The sequence below is a fragment of the Pyrus communis genome, chromosome 17 (genome assembly GCF_963583255.1).
Source record: "Pyrus communis chromosome 17, drPyrComm1.1, whole genome shotgun sequence".
Lineage (NCBI taxonomy): Eukaryota > Viridiplantae > Streptophyta > Magnoliopsida > Rosales > Rosaceae > Pyrus > Pyrus communis.
In genome coordinates, this window is record NC_084819.1 from 20119924 (window position 1) to 20140067 (window position 20144).

Here is a 20144-nt window from a genome sequence, read left to right on the forward strand (position 1 = left end):
TATTCTTACGAAAAAATTCCACTAAACCGAATATCAAGATACCAAACAGACGGGGCAACATCCCACAATTAACCACACCGGTATTGTTCTCAATTTGCAATTGTAACTTATCATATGCACAACACAACAAGTGTGAAGATTTTATCACATAAGATGTCGGTGTAATTAGAAGTGAAACCATGCAATATAAATCTTCGTTAATTTTATCAATTTTCCGATGTGAAACCTTAGTATTATGCAACGCCAAAATACAATAGAGATAAGATACGATCGCGTTCCTGCATAATTTTATTTAGTCATGTATTGTATTGAGATAGCATGAAAATTTCCTTCCCCTTAAGTTGCCAAGAAGAATACAGTGTATCCTTGTATTTCAATGTTACTTGTAATGTAGGTAACTTATATTTTACTTTGGAAGGGATGCATGTATCCTTGTTTAGAAATAATATATTTGTAAAATTTGCACTTAAAAGAAGGAACGGGATTCTCTTCGGATCCGAACCATCTGGATCATGTGGACCAAATAATATTAACCGTTCACGTAAATTGTGTAGCTGAGATCACTCTTTTCTTTAACTTTCTCAATCTTTCTCTCGCTCCTCAACATCGTTGCCTTCTTCTCCGACGGCATCGATGAACCAAAACCACAGAGAAAGAAAGAAGAATAAGAAAATAGGAGGGGTTGGAGGTTGGAGAAATATACAGTTAGAATTGGGGTGGGAGCGGAGGTGGTGGTGAGTGATGGTAGGGACGTCCGTGGGATCCGAATATGATATGTTCCTTTAAAAGCCAGGAAGATCATAGGCGGATCCTCCAATCACATCCGTCCATCATACTTTGTGTGGTCAAAAATCATTGTAAATTTTTTTATTTAAAATTGAATATAAACATTACCTGACAAAAATTGATCGCACGATGTATGATGAACGAATGTGATTAGAGGATCCTCAAAATCCTCATAAAAAGAATCCGGCGATGATCCTCTTGTTGGAGAACACTTCAGAAATAAGCAAAAATAACAGAAATAAACAGAACTTGAAATTCTAATATTTTATTTACCAAATATACTTGATGTGCAGAATGCAATTATACAATAAATACATAAACTAATATAAAAATACAATGATACTAACTTGATCACAGAAGGTAGAGGCTAGCGTAAAAGTTACGTCCTTCGAACAGTATTTTCGTCCCGCACTGGATTATAGAACTCTAGCGAATTGCTTTGTGTGTTTACTCTCTGGAAATTGTGTACGGAAGATAAGGAGGAAGAAAAGATGATTTTCACTTGGATACTGTGATTGAAAATATATAGGCTGTATTAATTTTAAATTCCAAGGCCCAATGTGCAGAATGCAATTATACAATAAATACATAAACTAATATAAAAATACAATGATACTAACTTGATCACAGAAGGTAGAGGCTAGCGTAAAAGCTACGTCCTTCGAACAGTATTTTCGTCCCGCACTGGATTATAGAACTCTAGCGAATTGCTTTGTGTGTTTACTCTCTGGAAATTGTGTACGGAAGATAAGGAGGAAGAAAAGATGATTTTCACTTGGATACTGTGATTGAAAATATATAGGCTGTATTAATTTTAAATTCCAAGGCCCAAGGCCCTTGTCTTGATTAATTAATATTAATTGTATTTAGGCTATATTATATTCAAGCCTAATCCACACAACCATAAGGCCCAAGCCTTCAATCCATTTCCAAATGGTCCAAGTTCTAATTACTAAGAAAAGGGAATAAGCCTATATAAAGGCTTGTGAAAAAATACTATTGACCAATGTGGGACAAGAGGGTCTCAAACTCCAATACCTCTCTCCTTTAAAAGAACATGTAAAATTTTGCTTCGACTGTATAGATAAACGTTCACGCAATCATACATTCAGTATGATTAAACACGTACAAATACGAAAATGAAGATGAATACACATGCAGTCAGCCCTAAAACCGCAGAAATTCCCCAGCAAGTCTTCCAAAGCTCATTGGAATGTAAGAACTAGGTGGATAAATCTGCTGCTCAATCACATCAAAGTCAGAAATTTTTTTTTTCCAGAAATGATCTAAATTTGGTTAAACTCTACTGATCGTTTGTGTAAGAATGTGAGGGAAAGAGTCTCGCATTAATGAAAAGAAAAATCTTGCAAAAGCTTATAAGTAGAGGTTTCAACAGTCCACATGTGAAAAAACCTATCAAATAGTTATGAATATTATGACATGACTTAGACAGGCCGATGAAAAGCCTTTCAAGTGAGCTCAAGTGGGAGAAGAAGGGTGTTAGGATGCCAGATGGCATCATCTTATGGTAACAGTTAAAGTTGAGTATTAGTATAAATAGTACATTATAAGAGAAGAAAAGACAGTTAATGAAATTGTATTGTTGTTCTCATGTTCTGTTGTAAAGAGTTAGGGTTAGAATAAGTTCAAAGTTCGATTTTTTTCCAAAAGTTTGGTGCATATTTAACATGTCAATTAGCCTAACTCACGTAATTTAATGGAAAAAAAGGATTCTTTTCTTGTAGACCATGAGGAAGTAGACTCAAGAAAACATTTCTTATTGTTCACTCAAGAAAACTCAAGAAAACTTTTCTTATTGTTCACGATTTATATGGAAATAAAATTACACAAAAAAGTTCAACAATCTTATGTTGGAATTTAACCCTTTTGACTTTACATGATTGCAACTTCAGAAGGAATGGGTATAAAAGATCAACGGAATGATTGATACAAGCACTTGTACAAAAAGCACTTATACGAAATCAAAAGTTCATACCACAGAAAGACCCACTTACCCTTCATTGCATTTTTTTACAGCTTTGAGCTTTTTACTTTTTCCATCTCATGAATCTCCCACCACCTTATTCTACCCAAGTTAATGGGTTCTTTTTCTTTCTTTGCATGCGAAGATCTCATGTCACTTTTAACTACAGTGCTTTGACAAATGGGTAAGGTTAGTTAATTAAAACAGTATGTCCGACTTTTTAACCTAATTCAAATTGTATTTTTCGTAAGTTATGTTATTTTTCGACTCACTTACCCACACAACCATTTCTTATGTGTAACTTAATGATGGATCCATGATCCAAGATTATGCAAAACCATATTTTGATATGCTTTTTTGAAGTGGTCCCTAGCATTGGTTAGATATACAAGGTTCGATCTATTAATAAAATAGGACCAAGGAGGGGCTTACACATAGTGTTTAATTATAGGATAAAAATCATAAATATCACTTTTAATAATGTTAAGACCATGAAGATTCAGTATTATTGTTGATCTTGTCCAAAGAGTACTCCTATGCTGGTCCAATTATAAGAAAGATTTTTTAGTGTGCCGGAAATATAACCTAGTATACTAAATATCATAATACCATGTTTTCTACACACTAAAAATTTTCTCCAATTATCAATGCACGATGTATATACTAGGAATTATTGTTATGTTTTAATCCAACAAAAACAAAAAACTAGGATTTTTATTTTGAACAAATGATATTATACAATAAGGGATGGGGGAGTGGGCTAAGCCTCACAATGAGTTAGCAATAATGTGGTTCAAATTCGCCTTTGGTGAAATCAAACTTAAGATCTCTCACTTACAAACTTACAATTAAAGAATAATACTACTAATCCATAATTCTAAATTGCAATGATTGAATCCGAGACGCAATAATTGAAAAGAAAAACCCTAACTATCAAAGTAATTCACGGACTTGTAATTTTATAGTTTGTTAAAGTATTATCGTATTGTTTGATAAAGTATTGTGGAAGGTAGGAATATTATTTGTCACATGGTTATGTAATTCAAAGTGGTGACCACATGGAGATGATAGTGTGTCCCTTCTTATTTGGGACTGCTACTCCTAGCTTTCTAGTGTACAACTAGGCCTAGCTTTTCTTTTGGTACAAATAGACTTGATTCGAACTTGGCACGTGGACATGTATCGGAGTAGGGTTATCTCATCTTCTAATTTTCTTGTTTTTTTCTCTATAAAAAAAGTCAACATAAAATGTTAACATGACTTAATTGTAACCATTTAAAAAAAAAAAAGTCAACATAAAATGAATATGATGAAGATTAGGAGATGAGAGAATCATACTCCTTCTTATACGAGTTTCCAAACGAGGCCTTAGTGTCTATTGTCATTACAATCTAGTTGTATTATTCTGCACTGATGAGAGGTCTTAGTTCAACTCACATAAATAGGAATTTCAATACGATATTATATTGGTCGATGACTATTGTGTGGTTTAGTCGAATCCTTACTCCAATATCGTTATACAAAAAAGAAAATGACTCTTATTAGTATATTTTCCAAATAGGATTAAAGAGGCAGACCAAAAGACTAATCCCAACAACAAAAATGGGTGATAATCTTGCATGGGTTGCTTTTCTCCAAAACTTTTATGGCTTGCTTGTCTCTTATCCCTTATCCCTCTTTTTTTTTTTTCTTTTTTTTTTTTTAAAGTACAATATCTTGTAAACCCCACATATCCATGCACCCTCCTCAATCAACTCCTACGGTCCTACCCCAAGGCCATGCTTATTTTGCCCTAATTAACAATTTCACTTTCCACAGAGAATTTTTAATGTACCAGAATATAAGGCAGCACGTTATATGTTGTTATTATAAGTGGAGGAATTTTTTTTTTTTCAAGTGCCCCTCTACTTATATAATGACATGAGATGTATGTGGTATGTGTCATTAATCTGGACACACTAGAAAATCTCTTCCCTGTCCATCCTTATAAAGTTAACCCCCAAAAAAAAAAAATCTTCACATAAAATTTTAAGAGAAATAAAGTATATCAAAGTCTAGCCAAGTTGACTAAAATAGTGTGTTTTTTATAAATTAGTGCAAATTATCGCTTGAATAAGAAAAAAAAATTTGAAAACATAAAAATTCTGAATTGGGCTTGGTAAGGCCCAATAAGTACAGGAGCAACGAACAAGATAATCAAATAATTTGGGGTTGATTTAACAAAACTATCGACAAGTACACGTGAAGACCACGTCTTTATATATCCCCATAAAGTACGTATTGACAAATCTTCCTCATAATTTTAGCTGTCCATATTCCCCCACGAGCAGAGCCGAGCACGTGGTATGCACTTTCGCAACTCATATTTAAGCTTAGTAATAATACATAAAATTGTTATTTCATTTTAAAAATCTAATTATATACTTTAAATTTTTATATTTTAATAAAAAAAATATCAAATTTTAAGCATAATTTTAAATTTGAAGGCTATTGTAGCATATTGATTTTTTTTTAAAATTTTAATATCAACCCGATATGTTAAATTTTAATTATTAAATAATGTATATTTGTTTTTCTTTTATTTGTAGGAAGTATTTTTAGAACAAAAGATAATAAAAATAATGATAAAAAACATATTTATTAATCACAAAAAATAGATTTGAAATTGCAGTCAAATAGCAACTACATTTGATGTCAATCCACATTATGTCACTTAAGAATTGATATAACGATTGAAAAATACCGAAGCTGTGTTTTTTCACACGTCCTTTAGAGCTGCTCTCGTTGAATTCTTTTTCATCAAGGAAGCTATTGATTTGTTTTTTTTTTTTTTTTTTTTTTGTTTTAAATCTAGCGCGTGTAACTCACTAGTTGATATTTGCTTTGAGAAATGAGCCCTTCCTCTTTGGAATTATTTAATTCATAATGCTATTCATACCGTATTTTTGTACCACATTTTCATATCACCTTAGGTGACATCTAATGTGGACATCCACATCATTTGAATTAATCAAACTTTTAAATTTAGTTTATTATTTAATAAACTAATAATTAAGAAAAATTAGTTTTTTTTTGTGAAAATTAAGAAAAATTAGTTAATTAAATGATAATTGTGGTATACAAGATGTCTTTCTCCTTCATTTCCTTGAGTTTTGCAAATTTTTCAAATAATGTGGTTGTCCACATCAGATAATACCTAAAGTGGTATAAAAATATAATATAAAAACATGAATATCATTACTCTTTAATTAAATATTATTTGCAAAGCAAGAGATTTAATTTTTAAGTGTTTCCTTGTGCCAGGTTGCCTAAAATACTTGTCCAACCACCCATTTTCAGAATCAAATCCCTCCCACAATCCCCACAATACCAACTCATACAGATGTTGAGATCCTAAGCATTTTGGGAGAGAGAAAGGCTGAAGATTTTTAGAGAGATAAAGGATGTGGATTTCTAGAGAGAGAAAGAGATAATGGGTTATCAATTATTAATCAGTGACAAGTACAAAGGGTAGTCCTTAAAATAGTGTACTACTGACCGAGGTCAAGGGTTATTCTTGTACAGCGACTGCGCTGTCGACAAAATTTGCAGATGACTAAACGATTTTCAATTAAAATAAATAATCTTTTGAAGATCAACCCTTGCGACGGCAAAATTTGAGTGAACCTGTTTGTAATAGCTCCCTAGCGTTGCATCATAATTTGCGACGTCTGACACATGAATGTTGAGAACGTTTGTGGTATATGTGGCTTGGATGATGAGACTGAAACTCATATCTTTTTTACGTGTGAGTTTAGTCATGTGGTGTTCGAAAACGATGAAAGCGGAGGTTGGGCTATGGATGGAAAAACATTTCAGTGTCCCAAAAAAATGTTACACTAAGTGCACGATTGGAAACTTTATAAGTATTTAATCACTTATATTATGATTGTTAACTTATTAAATCGTGATTTTGATACACTAAAAAATCTCTTGTATGAATGGGTAGCGCAGGCTGTGCAGCAGGTGGGCAGCATTCCAGGTTTGTGCAAGGAAGGTTTTGATGGTAAGTCTACTATTTTGACAAAAAAGAAAATAAATACATTGCGATTTATGCGTCAAAGAACATAAATGACAAGGAAAAAAACCGTAAATTCATTTAATACGAACATATAAGTAAATGATTTTTAATCAAATTGATAATTAATCATGTATGTTTTAGATTGCTTTTAAAATGGTTAAATGTTTATCGACATTCAAAGATTCTTCTAATAACGTTTGACAAAACGACATTAAAACTGTCTATTGGTCACGTAATTGTTTCACAGAGAAGTGCATGTCGACAGGTTGAGGTGCTTTTCCAAAAAAAACTCTTGAAGTTTAATAGGAATTTCAACTGTTTCTTAACAACCAATGTGAACCAATGTAGAAACGCATATGAACAGAAATGCATCGAACAACACGAGCCCAGAAGCATTATTTTTAAAAGCTCTGTGAATGCTTGTAATTATTGTTCCTTAAAAACCAATTAATATGAGACATAATCGTGCTTGCACTTCACAAGGCAGGTGAGTGGGGCCCTCTTCCTCCAAAGCTGTTGTTTTACTCTCTCATTCTTCTCCCCCTTTAAATAACATGCAAAAATTAGAGCGCAAAAGATAAAGCTTTATTTTTTCTTTCTTTTATTTTTCCCTTTTTTTATGCCTTAATTTCCATGAAAGTGGAGGTTTTAAAATCCCACCTCTGAAAGCTCCTGCAACATGCATCACCAAACAAATTTGTAAATCTGTCTCTTCCCAAAAGCTCTGAGAAAAATTCCCAATTGGGTTTCAGTTTTTGGGGCTTCTGCTTCTCTCTCTATGTTTCATGTGAGCATGTCAGCTAAAGCAAACGTCTAGAGAGAGAAAGCGTGATGGAGTAGAGAGAAAGAGAGAGTGTATTCTTTCAAAAACCAACCTTTCCAGCATAACCCAGTTGCTATATAACCTTCTTTTTGCTTAACCTTCATTAGATTACACAAGCAGCTGTCAACATCTTTGAGGTATATATTTTTCTAACATTTCTCACTCTCTCTCCTCTCTGTGCATCAGCTTTACTGTTTTTTTTTCATATTCTCTGTAGTGGGTAATTTTTAATTTGTTTCTTTGAGGTAAAGGTTTAATTTTTATTTATAAATAGTGTTACTTGTTTCTGCGGAGGTCTTCCTGCTTATAGTGAAACACGTTTGCTTTTTTGTCTTCTGCTTCTCTCTCTCTGGGATTTTATTTTACAGCCCACGTTTTCAAAGCTGGTTCCTTTGAGTTTTAGATTGATGGGTTTTGTGCAGTAATGCATCAAGAGCCAGCAACCCAGATCAAATCAAGGCTGGATAATCAGATTTTGAAGCATTTCTGAGTTGGGTTTTTGTCTCTGATCAATTTGAGGTAATTTCTCTGCTGCTTCTTGTTGTTCTGCTTATCTTCTTGCTGTTTTTTTTAATCATTTCTGAGTGGTTCTGTGGATTTTGTTTTGTTTTTTTGTGTAAGGTCAGCAATTGTTTGTTTAAATTCCCCAAAGAAAGTTTGGAAAAGTGAATTGAGGTACTTGGTTTGAAAAATGAGAGATTTCCCATCTTGTTTTGGTGAAAATGGGGTTCAGGTTGCTGATTCTTCATCATCAAATAGTAGTAGGACTGCCCAGAATTTGGTTACTTGTGTGTATCAATGCCGGTTACGAGGCCGGTCGTGCTTGATTACTGTGACTTGGAGTAGGAATTTGATGGGTCAAGGCCTTAGTGTTGGGATAGATGATTCATCAAGTCAGTGTCTTTGTAAGGTTGATATTAAACCCTGGTTGTTCTCCAAGAGAAGGGGGTCCAAGAGTTTAGAAGCTTATTCGAGTAAAATCGATATATATTGGGACCTTTCATCTGCAAAATTTGGATCCGGCCCTGAACCTTTGGAGGGATATTATGTGGGAGTTGTGGTGGACAGGCAAATGCTTCTCCTTCTTGGAGACATGAGAAAAGAAGCTTTCAAAAAAACTAGTGTCACCCCTGTGCCTTCAAGTGCCGTTTGCGTTGCTAAGAGAGAGCATATTTTTGGTAAGAGGGGCTTCGCTACAAAGGCTCAGTTTTGCAATAATGGTCAAATTCATGATCTTGTAATTGAGTGTGACACTGTCGGGGTCAATGATCCATGCCTCCTGGTGCGCGTTGACAGCAAGCCTGCGATGCAGGTGAAGAGACTTCGGTGGAAGTTCCGAGGGAACCATACCATCTTGGTTGATGGGCTCGCCGTTGAAGTTTTCTGGGATGTTCACAATTGGCTCTTTGGTACATCACCTGGAAATGCTGTTTTTATGTTCAAGACATGCCTCTCAGCCGAGAAGCTGTGGGCTAGTCAACCAGCCTCCGATCCAAGCTCGTTGCAGTGGTCATTTTCACAGAGATTCTCAGATAGTAAGTCACAAGGTCTAGGATTCTCGCTGATTTTGTATGCTTGGAAGAATGAATAGAGGAAGTCAGAAGAAGTTCTCCATTGATTGCTAACAGAAAACCTCTAGTGAGTGATGATTTTCTCAGCTATGTGATTGAATTACCGCAAAAAGATGATTATATATGATATGATCATTTGTTATATAATCATTTGTTTTTTCTCAACCTATTTTTCTCTTTTTGGTTTATCTTCATGAGTAGCTTGAGCAATCCAAATAGATCAGAGACAATTTTGTTTATACTGGTTGTATATCCTCCATACAGCGTTAATTTCATCCTAATTTTTTTTGCTTTTGCCTACTGAGAATTCTATGTCAAAATCATCAATGTGCAAATGTTGAAATTAATTCACTTTTACTCAGCAAATCGTTAAGCTTCTTATTTGACCATGTTTGCAGTAGCTGTAGTGATGTTCTTTTCCAAAGTTGGAATGCCAACGCCTAACGGACTAGGCCACATCCTATTCTTCTTGTTAAATAGCCATAAATCTAATTTCTTTTATATTACAGTTCTTTGAATTGGCCTAACTCCACTTGTATTAGGGACCATTCTTTGCTGCTGATTGTGTTGTGGGTGTTGTTGTATGAATACTTAGACAAGTATGAAGCGGTTCAGACCCAGAAATTTGTACATTTTATTTACATTCTTGCATTTAGATGTTGATCATCACTGTATAATAGCTAGACTAAGATAAAATGCAAGCGTGAAGTACTATGGTACTTGAATGATGTTTGTATAACTATGCAACTGATGCTATTGAGGCTTTTGGGTGAGATTAAGTAATTGATGGAGGTCTACTGCTTTTGCTTGTCAAGGTCCCGAATATAGCTTTCGGGTAGCTTATGCTAGGAAAGCTTCTCTCTTAGAACGGTTCAAAGAGTCGAGATCTCACATTCTCTAGAAGGAAACAGAGAAGCAACAAGAATCTTTGGTTTGGAAAGTTGTACAGTTGCTAGCTATAAGGTGGATAGAACGATGTAGAAGGTAAAGATGTACATATTCGAAAGAACACGAAGGGATAGGAGCATGACCGAAGTACCCTGCCCAACTCCTTTCTGGATTATATTTGGGATGAAAACTGAAAAGTCTGATGTAAAGTAAAGTGCTAGGCATCAGTTTGTGGTTGATCAAATAAAAGGGACAACCCACAACTGGTCTATTTCTTGGTGCCTTGAAATGTTTTGTTCCACGGCCAGAGGTTGGCTACAAGCCTACAACAGTATTTCTCCGTAGATTCACCGGTCCAGCCAGCCTATGGAACACATTATGCTTCGTTGCATCGGAGCTCAAACATCAAATGTACAGTTTCCACTGAGTTTGTGAAATCTCCTCTCTCTTTTCCTTTGGTTTTTGGTGCATGAATTCTTCCTCATCTCCTTACATAGCATTCAAAGAGTGATTTGTTCATGTTGGAGAAGGCCCCTCGGCCCTTCACACTTGTTGAACCTTGTAGTTCATGTCATTAGTTGAATGTTGCAGCTGTGATTCTGTCATAGGCTTGAACCCGGCCACAAATATTTCGGGCAGGTTGAACCTTAGCTGTGGTTTAGGGTTAGCGACGGAATTAAGCTATTTCCGGGATATATTTTCTGATCTTGGGCGTGTTCTTAGCACACTCGAACCAGGCCTGGTTCCGTTCCCTCAGACATTAGCCTGCGAAAAATTCGTAGTTGGTCAAGATATTCAAAACATATGATGAATGTATTTATTCCAAGTATATGCCTGGAGAAAAATGTTGAGTTGAAGTATTTGCTGGTTAAAGTTTTAAATGAACGCAGGTGGCCCTAATCGATCAAGGTTCTCCTTGTACTGATTTCCTTGTGGTTTTAACTACATTAGGTGGAGGAGTTTAAATATTTGGTGTATGTACCTAACCTAAGTACAAAGAAATTAGGGTTTTGTTGGCAATGCGATGGTCCACTTAGAAAAAGTTGAATACTTGAATGTTTATGTCGACTTGTATTTTAATCTAAACTACACAGACGGAGATTTGGACTTTTGCAGGCACCGTTCATAGCCAATTTGTCTACGCCCAAGTTTGCAAGACTAGTAGTTTTATATATGGTCGCATCAACGTCTAATCTCTTTAGTTGGGTTAGTGTTGCTACTTAAAAACGCTTCCAGATAATTAAAATGTTTGGTTAGCGTTTGATAGAGATAACTATAAATGTTTCTGACTTATAGATTGTATTAGTGAGATTCTCGTTGTGCATCTTGATCAAGTGAATAATTTCTTTGTAAGAGCATGCCAAAACTGGTCTCAGGGCTGGTTCAATTTGGACCCGAATTTTTTTCTCTAAATTCTAAAAACACTTTTGAGTTGCCATTTAATACTACGGTCTAGTGGTATTCCTCTTCATTTGTAAGGAAGAGGTCTTAGATTCGATTCTTACCAAAGACGAATTTGAACCACATTATTGCTAGCTTGTGAGACTAAGCCTACCCCTTTCTCCTTAGTGTAGATAATATCGTTTGTTATAAATAAAATTTAAAAAAAAAAAACACCTTTGAGTTCTTTTCCATAAAACTCCTAAACCTTAAACCCTAATAAAAGCACAAAAGCACTTCCGAGCTGAAATACTTCATGTAAAAGCAAACCCGAAAGCAAACCTTAAAGATTGGTTCGACTTGGGGTTGCTCGCCCAAGCACAAAAGCACTTCCGAGCTGAAATACTTCATGTAAAAGCAAACCCGAAAGCAAACCTCAAAGATTGGTTCGACTTGGGGTTGCTCACCCTAGCCCTAAAAACCGAGTGATGAGCATGAACCTGATTTGAATCAAAGATTTTCTCACATAACATATTTACATGAAACTCAATCAGAGTATAAAATATTCCGAAACACTGTAAAATATTCACAAACTCATAACCCTTAATTACCAAGAAAATAGTAAAAAAAAATATCCGAAATAATAAGAAAACAAAAGAGGGAAAGGGACATGATTGTCTTGCCAAACTGCCAGAGCATTCTCTAGCAGGATTAAGAAAGCAACAGCTTTTCGACTGTTTGCCACCGAATTTCCGCACCCACTCAATTATTGATAATGTCCAAAATATAACTGAAAAGAAAATTAAAAAAATATATAATTTCAAAAAAACCGCATGTGCATTCATAGTCCACCGGCGCGTTGTCTACCTTGCCGACAAATTCGCGTGAGTGTGATGTCCCTTGCACTGCCATGCGTGTGTATTTGCTTAACTTGGATTTTTTTATTAAATAACTTGACTTGATTTCAGCGGATGAATACAAAATTCAATCACTCCCGTCTGATCAGATTTATTAGCAATAATGTTAGTTTTTGTTACAAATAATAACGTCAGATGATTAAATTATTAATTGTTGAAGAGAAGAAGATTGGTGTGGTCGAATATGCACTAGGAGTCTAGGATGCAAATGTATATTGTATTTCGACATTGCGGTAAAGCTTAATAATGGGCTAGCCATATTAACTCGATTCAAATTTGTTTTTGACGATAATCGAACATAAGATCTCTCATTTACAATTGAAGAGGAACACCATTAGATCACAGTATTATGTGACAATAATATTAGTTTTAAATACACGCCGATATGTCAACATTTGTGGTCAGGTTTACAAGTTTTATAATGAGAGATGTAGACATATAAGCACATGTTTTCAATTATAGAACACTCTTTTTACCTTGTAACAACGAGAGGTTCCTAAGTCTTAAGCTTTGGGAGAGATGTTAGGAACATTGTCGGTATCAGCATGCGTGAGTGAATAACAGCAGTTAATATATATATATATATATATATATATATATATATATATATATATAAATTATGCAATGAATCAACGGTTAATAGTCGTTGATGTCGTACTTATCTAAATTTCTAGAAAGCAGTAATACTTTATGACAATTAAAAGTGTTTCCAACAACATATGACAAAAATTCAATAACAGATTGTGAACACAAGGACCTTCTACATATACGAATCCCAGACAAGCTATAAATTCTTTACAACACCACATGCGTGATAAATAACATAACAATAAGAGGTTCCATACCAAAGTCTTGAACTTTTCAGAATTTCAGGTCAAAAAGTTGAGTTTAATTGTTAGTGAAGGTTGGCCGTGATTAACGTCTAATGGGGTCCCGAGTTACCCATCAATCATGTGATCATGTGACATGCTCCTCCTCTCATCTCACATATTGTGATACTCTTCGAATCTTACACTTTATAACCTATGAACCGAACAATTCAGACCTTTCAATTTAAATTCAACGATCCCTATCAGCTTATCCCAACCTTACAAACAATTTACCACCAACGCTCATTATCTCTCTTGAACCTGCGAATTGTTGAGTCCCTGAACTCCGTAGTGTGAGATCTGGATCAGTTTCCATCCCACCTTAGATTCTTATAAAAAAAAAAAAAAGGGTTCATGCAATGATGTACAGCACAAGAAGGCATACTTTATTAAATCCTTTTTTTTTTTTTTGTATGTATTTGCTCTTATAAAATTACACCAAATAATATGTATGGAATCAATCATGGACCGACCCTATAAATCAATAATATTTTTTTGGATAAACGACGTAATACTACTTAAAACTTTGTTTTATACATTAAAAACATATATCCACAACAAATCTTACGTTCGTATGATATGTTATAATAGGTCAAACTCATTACAAGTATATATTGCTCCATTCAACCATATTAACTTCGAGCAAATCTCTGATGTAGTTGCCATAAGTGCAACAACTCATAAAAATAAGGTCGAATTAATTGAGTCGGGTGGGATCACCAAAATATTATTGAGTGTTTTGTGAGAGCCGTTATATAATACACTTGATTTGACTGCCTGATACTATCAAGTGAGAACGATGTTTTGTGAGAGCAAGACACGTGATCATGCTAAATTATATAAGTGATCTCCGCTGTTAAAATGAAGATTATATTTCAATTAAAAGCTTATTTGAAAGTGTTTTAAAAATAATTTAAAACACTTTAAATGATTTTAAAACTTTAAAAATGTTAAACAAAAACATTTTCAATCATTTTAAAAGCACTCACAAACGAACGTTACGAAAACATTAGTTTATTCTATAGATTATTGCTACAGAATATTAAACAAAGCAAAACATGGCCGCAAAGTTTGGTAGCTTTATCCATATACAAAATCAATAAAAATCAAAAGTGGAAAAAGAAAAAAAAAGGGGAAAGGAGGCAACTAAGCATGGGCCCGGTCGTGAGCTGGCGCGCGTTGATAGACTAGTCAGGATTATTCATTTCCTGCGGCGTCCAGGTGTCAGATAGCTGTAATATGCTTCCAGGGAAATTACGTAATAGCCCCTGACATTCCAACGGTCACTTGCACAACCTAAAACTTAACACCACGTCCAACACAAATTTAATCATTAAATTACCATCAGAAAACTTAATTCAATATGTAAATTTATCATTTTAGTCTATAGGAGGATGACGATACCGAAACACTTACTTTTGCCCCCAACAATGACGCTCTTGATAAAATCCCAAGTTACCTTGCGTGATCATGTCAAACAAGCCGTTTCCTTTTTCAAGAACCTACTACACTCCATTGGATGTGGGATTATGGATGAATTCTATTTGTATTGTTAATCTCATTTTATACTTGATGATAACTATACGAGAAGTTAAAAGAAATTCATATAAAATTTAAGTTAGATACAAATTTATTGATAAATTTTAGTTTTATTTCGTACTCGATAGTAGACAAATATGGATTGAAATAAAGTTTCTCAAATCAAAATCATGGACCGGAGGCGAAAGTCGTCATTACGGCAAAATAGGAAACTTACTGCTTGGAGGGTAATTTCATAATTCAGAAATAAAACAAAGAGAGAAAGAAGAAGAAGAAGAAGCAGCAGCAGAAGAAGCAGCTGCGGAAAAAAAGCAGTTTTTTTTATTTTCCATCGTTCTGGTGTTGAAGAAAGCAGAATCAGAAGCTGGTAACTGAGTCATGGGCGATTCGAGCGACTCGGTCTCCATTGACATTGATATGATACCTTTAGGAGGGAAGGTAAGCAAAGCAAAAAGCAAGGAATCAAACACAAAACCCACCAAGAAAGCAATAATATTTTTCCATTTCTGCATTTCTCTCTCTAATGTTAATGTTTTTGTTGATGGCTTTTGATTTTTATCCTCTTTTGTTTGGTGTATTTTATGGGTTCGCAGGAATGTGTGGTGAAAACAAGCAAAGGGCCGGTCTCTGTGCTTGTTTGTGGGGATCAAGGAAAGCCTGCTTTGATAACATATCCTGATGTTGCTCTCAATTGTATGCTTTCTGTTCTTGTTCCTTTCGATTTTCGGCCAATGGGGCTGTTCTTGTTCTTATTGTTAATGATAAGTTCTGTATTGTTTTGAGGGTGGTTGTAGAGTGCTTCTTGCATTGGAATTGAAGATATGCTAGGATTGATGTTTGTTTGATTTATTTTGATTTTGGAGCTTAATGAATATCCTTCAGGGTAGTTGAAATGGCGATTTTATAGTTATTTTGAGCCAATGTAATGAAAAAGGTTGCATTTTTTGATGTCCGGGTGTAATTTGCTTAGGGGGTTTTAGTGTGTTCTTCTTCTGGATTAGTTGAAATGGCCATATTATCTTTATTTTGATCCAAATGAATGAAAAAGGTTGAATTTTTCGATGTCCTGGTGTTATTTGTTTTGGGGGTATTTAGTGTGTTCTTGTTCTGGATAGTTGAAATGGCTGTTTATCCCTATGTTGATCCAAACGTATGGAGAAGGTTGAGTCTTTGGATGTCCAGGTGCTATTTGGTTTGTAGGTTTTTTAGTGTGTAATTGCCGTTTAGTCCCGGTTGATTATTTAATCCTCGAAAGAGAAGAAAGAAAACCGGTTGATTCAAAAGGAATGTGTTCTTTCTTCTGCTCAATCCAAACTCTGAAAAAAAAAAAAAAATTTAATTTGTAGGCCTTGTATGCTTCATAGTTTGCTTTTCATTGTTATTATTGATCCCAAATGTGTCTTAAGTTAATGTGGTTTCTAAGTGGCCTCCTCTTTGAATAGACATGTCCTGTTTCCAAGGCCTCCTCTTTTGCTCGGATGCTGCGTCATTGCTGCTTCATAACTTTTGCATTTACCACATCGATGCACCTGGCCATGAGGTCAGTTATATGCACCCATATATTCCGCTTTAAATATGTTGTATATATGAAATTGAGTAAAAAAAATGTTGACATTTTGGTGATTTTAATTCAGTTTTCTACCTCATTTGTTTAAGAGTGTCTGCAGTTGGGAGCTGATGTGATTTCTTCAGATGCCCCCTTGCTTAGTGTGGATGACCTTGCAGACCAGGTGGCCGAAGTGCTCGATTTCTTTGGGTAAGTTATTGATAACCTATTTTACTGTTTCGTATTTTGTTGGTTCCAGCCAATCAAACTTCCTTTGCTTTAATATCCCATACTGATTACGATTGGCTACATATGCATTTGTCATTTCGCTTCTTTAGCATAACCTGACAATAATTACCATTGGAGAGATACAATCTTGTAATTTGAGATGCGTCTTCCGCCAGACATTACTATATGTGTATTTATAATTTTATTCTGACTGATAATATATATATGTATTTCACTCGCAGTTCTCCATAGGTCTCTTTCGCTCATTTTTTTAATCTCTTTTGAACTTAAAAATCAGGTTGAAAGAAGTGCTGTGCTTGGGTGTAACAGCTGGTGCTTATATCCTTACACTCTTTGCGGTAAGTTACCGATATTCTCATCTCCTTCGCTCCTTTGGTATAATGTGACATTCTGAATTAGTTATTGGCTTTTGTGATTCCAATTGGCAGATGAAGTATCAAGAACGGGTGCTTGGGTTAATTCTTGTGTCTCCTATCTGCAAAGTACCTTCATGGACTGAATGGATTTACAACAAGGTTATAATTTCCGTTACTAAGTTGATATTGTTTATGTACTTTTGCTGGTAAGGGTTTTCCATGTAAAAATAGATTGACCCATCGACCATGCTGCTTAAGATTTCATGAACTCTAAATTTGCAGGTATTGTTGAACTTGCTATACTTTTATGGCATGTGTGATATAGTAAAGGAATGCCTTCTGCAGCGTTACTTCAGTAAGGAGCTTAGGTCTGGCATACACGGTGGAGAGTCAGATGTTATAGAAGCTTGCCAAAGGGTAAGGAAATTTCAACAATTTGTTGCTTGCTCGGTAAAGAGCGCTTGTTATGTGATGTCAACAAAGTGCTCATTGTCCAATGTACATGACTGAATCAATATTGATTATTTTCTTGATGTGTGAATACAGTTATTGGATGAAAGACAAAGTTCGAATGTCTTGCGGTTCCTTCAAGCAACTAATGAGTAAGATCATCTCACTACTCGAAACATGTGTTCTGTCACAAACTTATATATATTCTAAATTTTCTCCAAATGCGAGATGAAAGCTGTAAAGATCATTTGACGTCTTGTGGCATGTTTTCTTTATGCATCCGAAGACTTAATTGAAAGTGTTTTTGCAGGAGGCACGACCTTACCCAGGGCTTGAAGAATTTGCAGTGTAAGACTCTTATTTTTGTGGGTGAAAGAAGTCCATTCCATGCTGAATCCGTCTATATGAATGCCAAAATGAACCGAAGAAGTTGTGCTCTTGTTGAAGTAGGTTCCGTGCAGTTAACACATTTCACTTATCTTCCCTCCATCAGTATACTTACAATAGGAATACTTACTGTCTGCTGCCCTTGACAGGTTCAGGCATGTGGCTCGCTGGTAACAGAAGAGCACCCATACGCAATGATAACTCCGATTGAACTCTTCCTCAGGGGTTTTGGGTACTACAGACAATTACATTTTACTTCCTCATCAAGTAACGATTCGAATCCCACCAGCCCCTCAAAAATCAATTCATGCATAGCGCCCGAACTTCTTTCTCCTGAGAGTCTGGGAATCAAGCTCAAACCGATCAAAACACGGGTAGCCATCGAAGTTTGATGCGCGTGTGGAGTGCAGTTCCATTGAATGCATGTATATGGCAGTATAATTTCCTTTGGATAGTAGCAAATTCTTTGAATGTAGGTTTGTCTATATGGGAGAAAAATTAGATGGTTGGGGGTATTAGGAGAATTCTTTGAATTGTATGCGCCATTCATTTGTATACATTTTCATCTTTTGAATTGTATTTTAATTTCCCTCGACCCTTGCAATTCTGGGAGTCTTGTTGACTTTGGGTCGTCTTTTTTTAATTGTATTTTAATTTTGTAAGAAGCTGACAACATATTCTGCAATGGAAATTTAGAAAAGATAATTCTTTTGCAATTTTATGGATAACTTGAAATTATTTGTTGGCAAATTGTCGAAAGTTTTATGCTTTGCAGGAGATGCTATTGTGATTATCAACAGGTTAACGAAATTTGCATGGTGCTTCAAAGTATTTTATACTATAGAGTCTTGATTTTTGTACCGTTGAACAATAAATTACGGTTAAAAACTTATGAATATAGAATACCTTGAATACACTAGAAAATCCCGTCATATACTACAAATATTATACAAATTTTGTTTTCAGACGCAAGCAAAAAATACTCAAATTTATATTTTTCAGAAAAAGGATGTGATCATTACATCTGAAAGTTAATTACAAAGTAGTGGGATGCATAAAAGAATTAACAAGAACGTGAATAAAAGGCTTCTTCACCACCAAGTAACAATTAATCATTAAACCTCTCTTAATTTCTCCTTCCTCTCTAATCTACCTAATTAAAACGTGTCTAAATCCTCTTAATTCTTGATTAATTCAATAATTCCCCAAAGTTAATCAAGTCTGGAACAACATAAATACATCTGTATTCACTGTTCATCATCACGACCGTCAATCTTGCATGTTCTTCGTTTCTTCGCAGCAGATTCACCACCTTCTCTTCTTCGTTCCGACCCTTTCTTCCTCGAACTTAGCACGTCATCGTCGTCATCAGGAACAAATCCGAGCAAGCTTCTTGGACTGCCGCCATGTTTCTTCTCGTCACTCTCGACTTTGCTAAGTTTTGATGCAGCAGCACCAAGCTGATGAGGATTATTTTGGTTCAGAGATATTGTCAACGCACTGTAAAGCCGTGCATTATCGTTTTCTTGGACGCCATTGACACTATTGTTGCATTCTTCCGACAACAAGAAGCTGTAGTCCCTCGCCTCCCTCATCTTCCGAACCTTTTCCTGCAACTCTCCCGGAGAAAGCCCGAGGTTTTTGACATACGAGCGGAGAGACTCTCTCTTCATGCGGCATTCGAACCTACGTTTGCTTCTTGGTCTTGTGGGCACGCTCAGGACTTTGGTGACTAGGCCGTCCCGGTGATGGTGAGTCCCACGCTCACGTTCACGGCGATCATTGTAGTCCCGGCAATGGCGATCAGTCGGATGATCACGGTGGTCATGATAGTCCCGATGACGGTGATGAGTCTCATGGTGACGGTAATGATCACTGCGAGTCCAACTGTCACACTCACCATCACGGTTGTGGTGAGCTTCACGATCACGGTGACGGTGAGTCTCTTGGTCACGATCGAAGTCGCGGTGGTGGCCGGAGAAGAAAACAATTTCGATGGTTTTCATGGTGGGAATGTGGTGAGTTGATGGAACTTCGATCGGCTTAGGGCAAGCTAGTAGGGTTTTGGCTTGTAGGGTTTGGTTTCTAATAAGCGACTTACCCCTATTGACGTTCTTATAAAGGAAAGAAAACATCATATTCCTATTCGACTTAGGAATTCGAAAACAAATAGGTTTCCTAATTTGGCTTGGATTATTATGATTTTTCCTACCCAAATAAGGAAAATTTTCAGATTAGTAACTCAGTTTAATAATAAAAGGTGAAACAACAACAATCATAATTATTCAATGTAAAAGTACCGGTTGTTGACTACCTGACGTCCTTTTCATCTTTCTTTA

At 35.5% G+C, this 20144-nt stretch overlaps 3 protein-coding genes across 6 annotated transcripts; 2 read left to right on the top strand and 1 right to left on the bottom strand.

The window, feature by feature from the left end:
- The first annotated feature begins 7301 nt into the window (after positions 1-7301).
- Positions 7302-9518, top strand: LOC137722677 (uncharacterized). 4 transcript variants are annotated; one of them, XM_068461736.1, is made up of 3 exons: positions 7302-7790; positions 8022-8172; positions 8280-9518. In XM_068461736.1, the coding sequence occupies exon 3, from the start codon at positions 8345-8347 to the stop codon at positions 9242-9244; it is 900 nt and encodes a 299-aa protein (XP_068317837.1). In that variant the 5' UTR covers positions 7302-7790; positions 8022-8172; positions 8280-8344; the 3' UTR covers positions 9245-9518. The 4 variants fall into 4 exon arrangements, with proteins under 4 accessions (XP_068317837.1, XP_068317839.1, XP_068317838.1 ...); XM_068461738.1 differs by having other exon boundaries at positions 8076-8172; positions 8275-9518; XM_068461737.1 differs by having other exon boundaries at positions 8076-8172.
- A 5567-nt stretch (positions 9519-15085) lies between these two features.
- On the top strand, positions 15086-18521 carry LOC137723085 (protein NDL2-like). The gene is made up of 10 exons (XM_068462240.1): positions 15086-15255; positions 15411-15510; positions 16260-16357; positions 16485-16573; positions 16890-16950; positions 17041-17127; positions 17251-17385; positions 17515-17570; positions 17729-17864; positions 17955-18521. The coding sequence occupies exons 1-10, from the start codon at positions 15196-15198 to the stop codon at positions 18195-18197; spliced, it is 1065 nt and encodes a 354-aa protein (XP_068318341.1). The 5' UTR covers positions 15086-15195; the 3' UTR covers positions 18198-18521.
- Positions 18522-19052: 531 nt separating this feature from the next.
- LOC137722198 (uncharacterized) lies at positions 19053-19811 on the bottom strand. The gene has a single exon (XM_068461162.1). It carries the CDS (start codon positions 19809-19811, stop codon positions 19053-19055), a length of 759 nt encoding a protein of 252 aa, XP_068317263.1.
- Between the last annotated feature and the right edge of the window lie 333 nt (positions 19812-20144).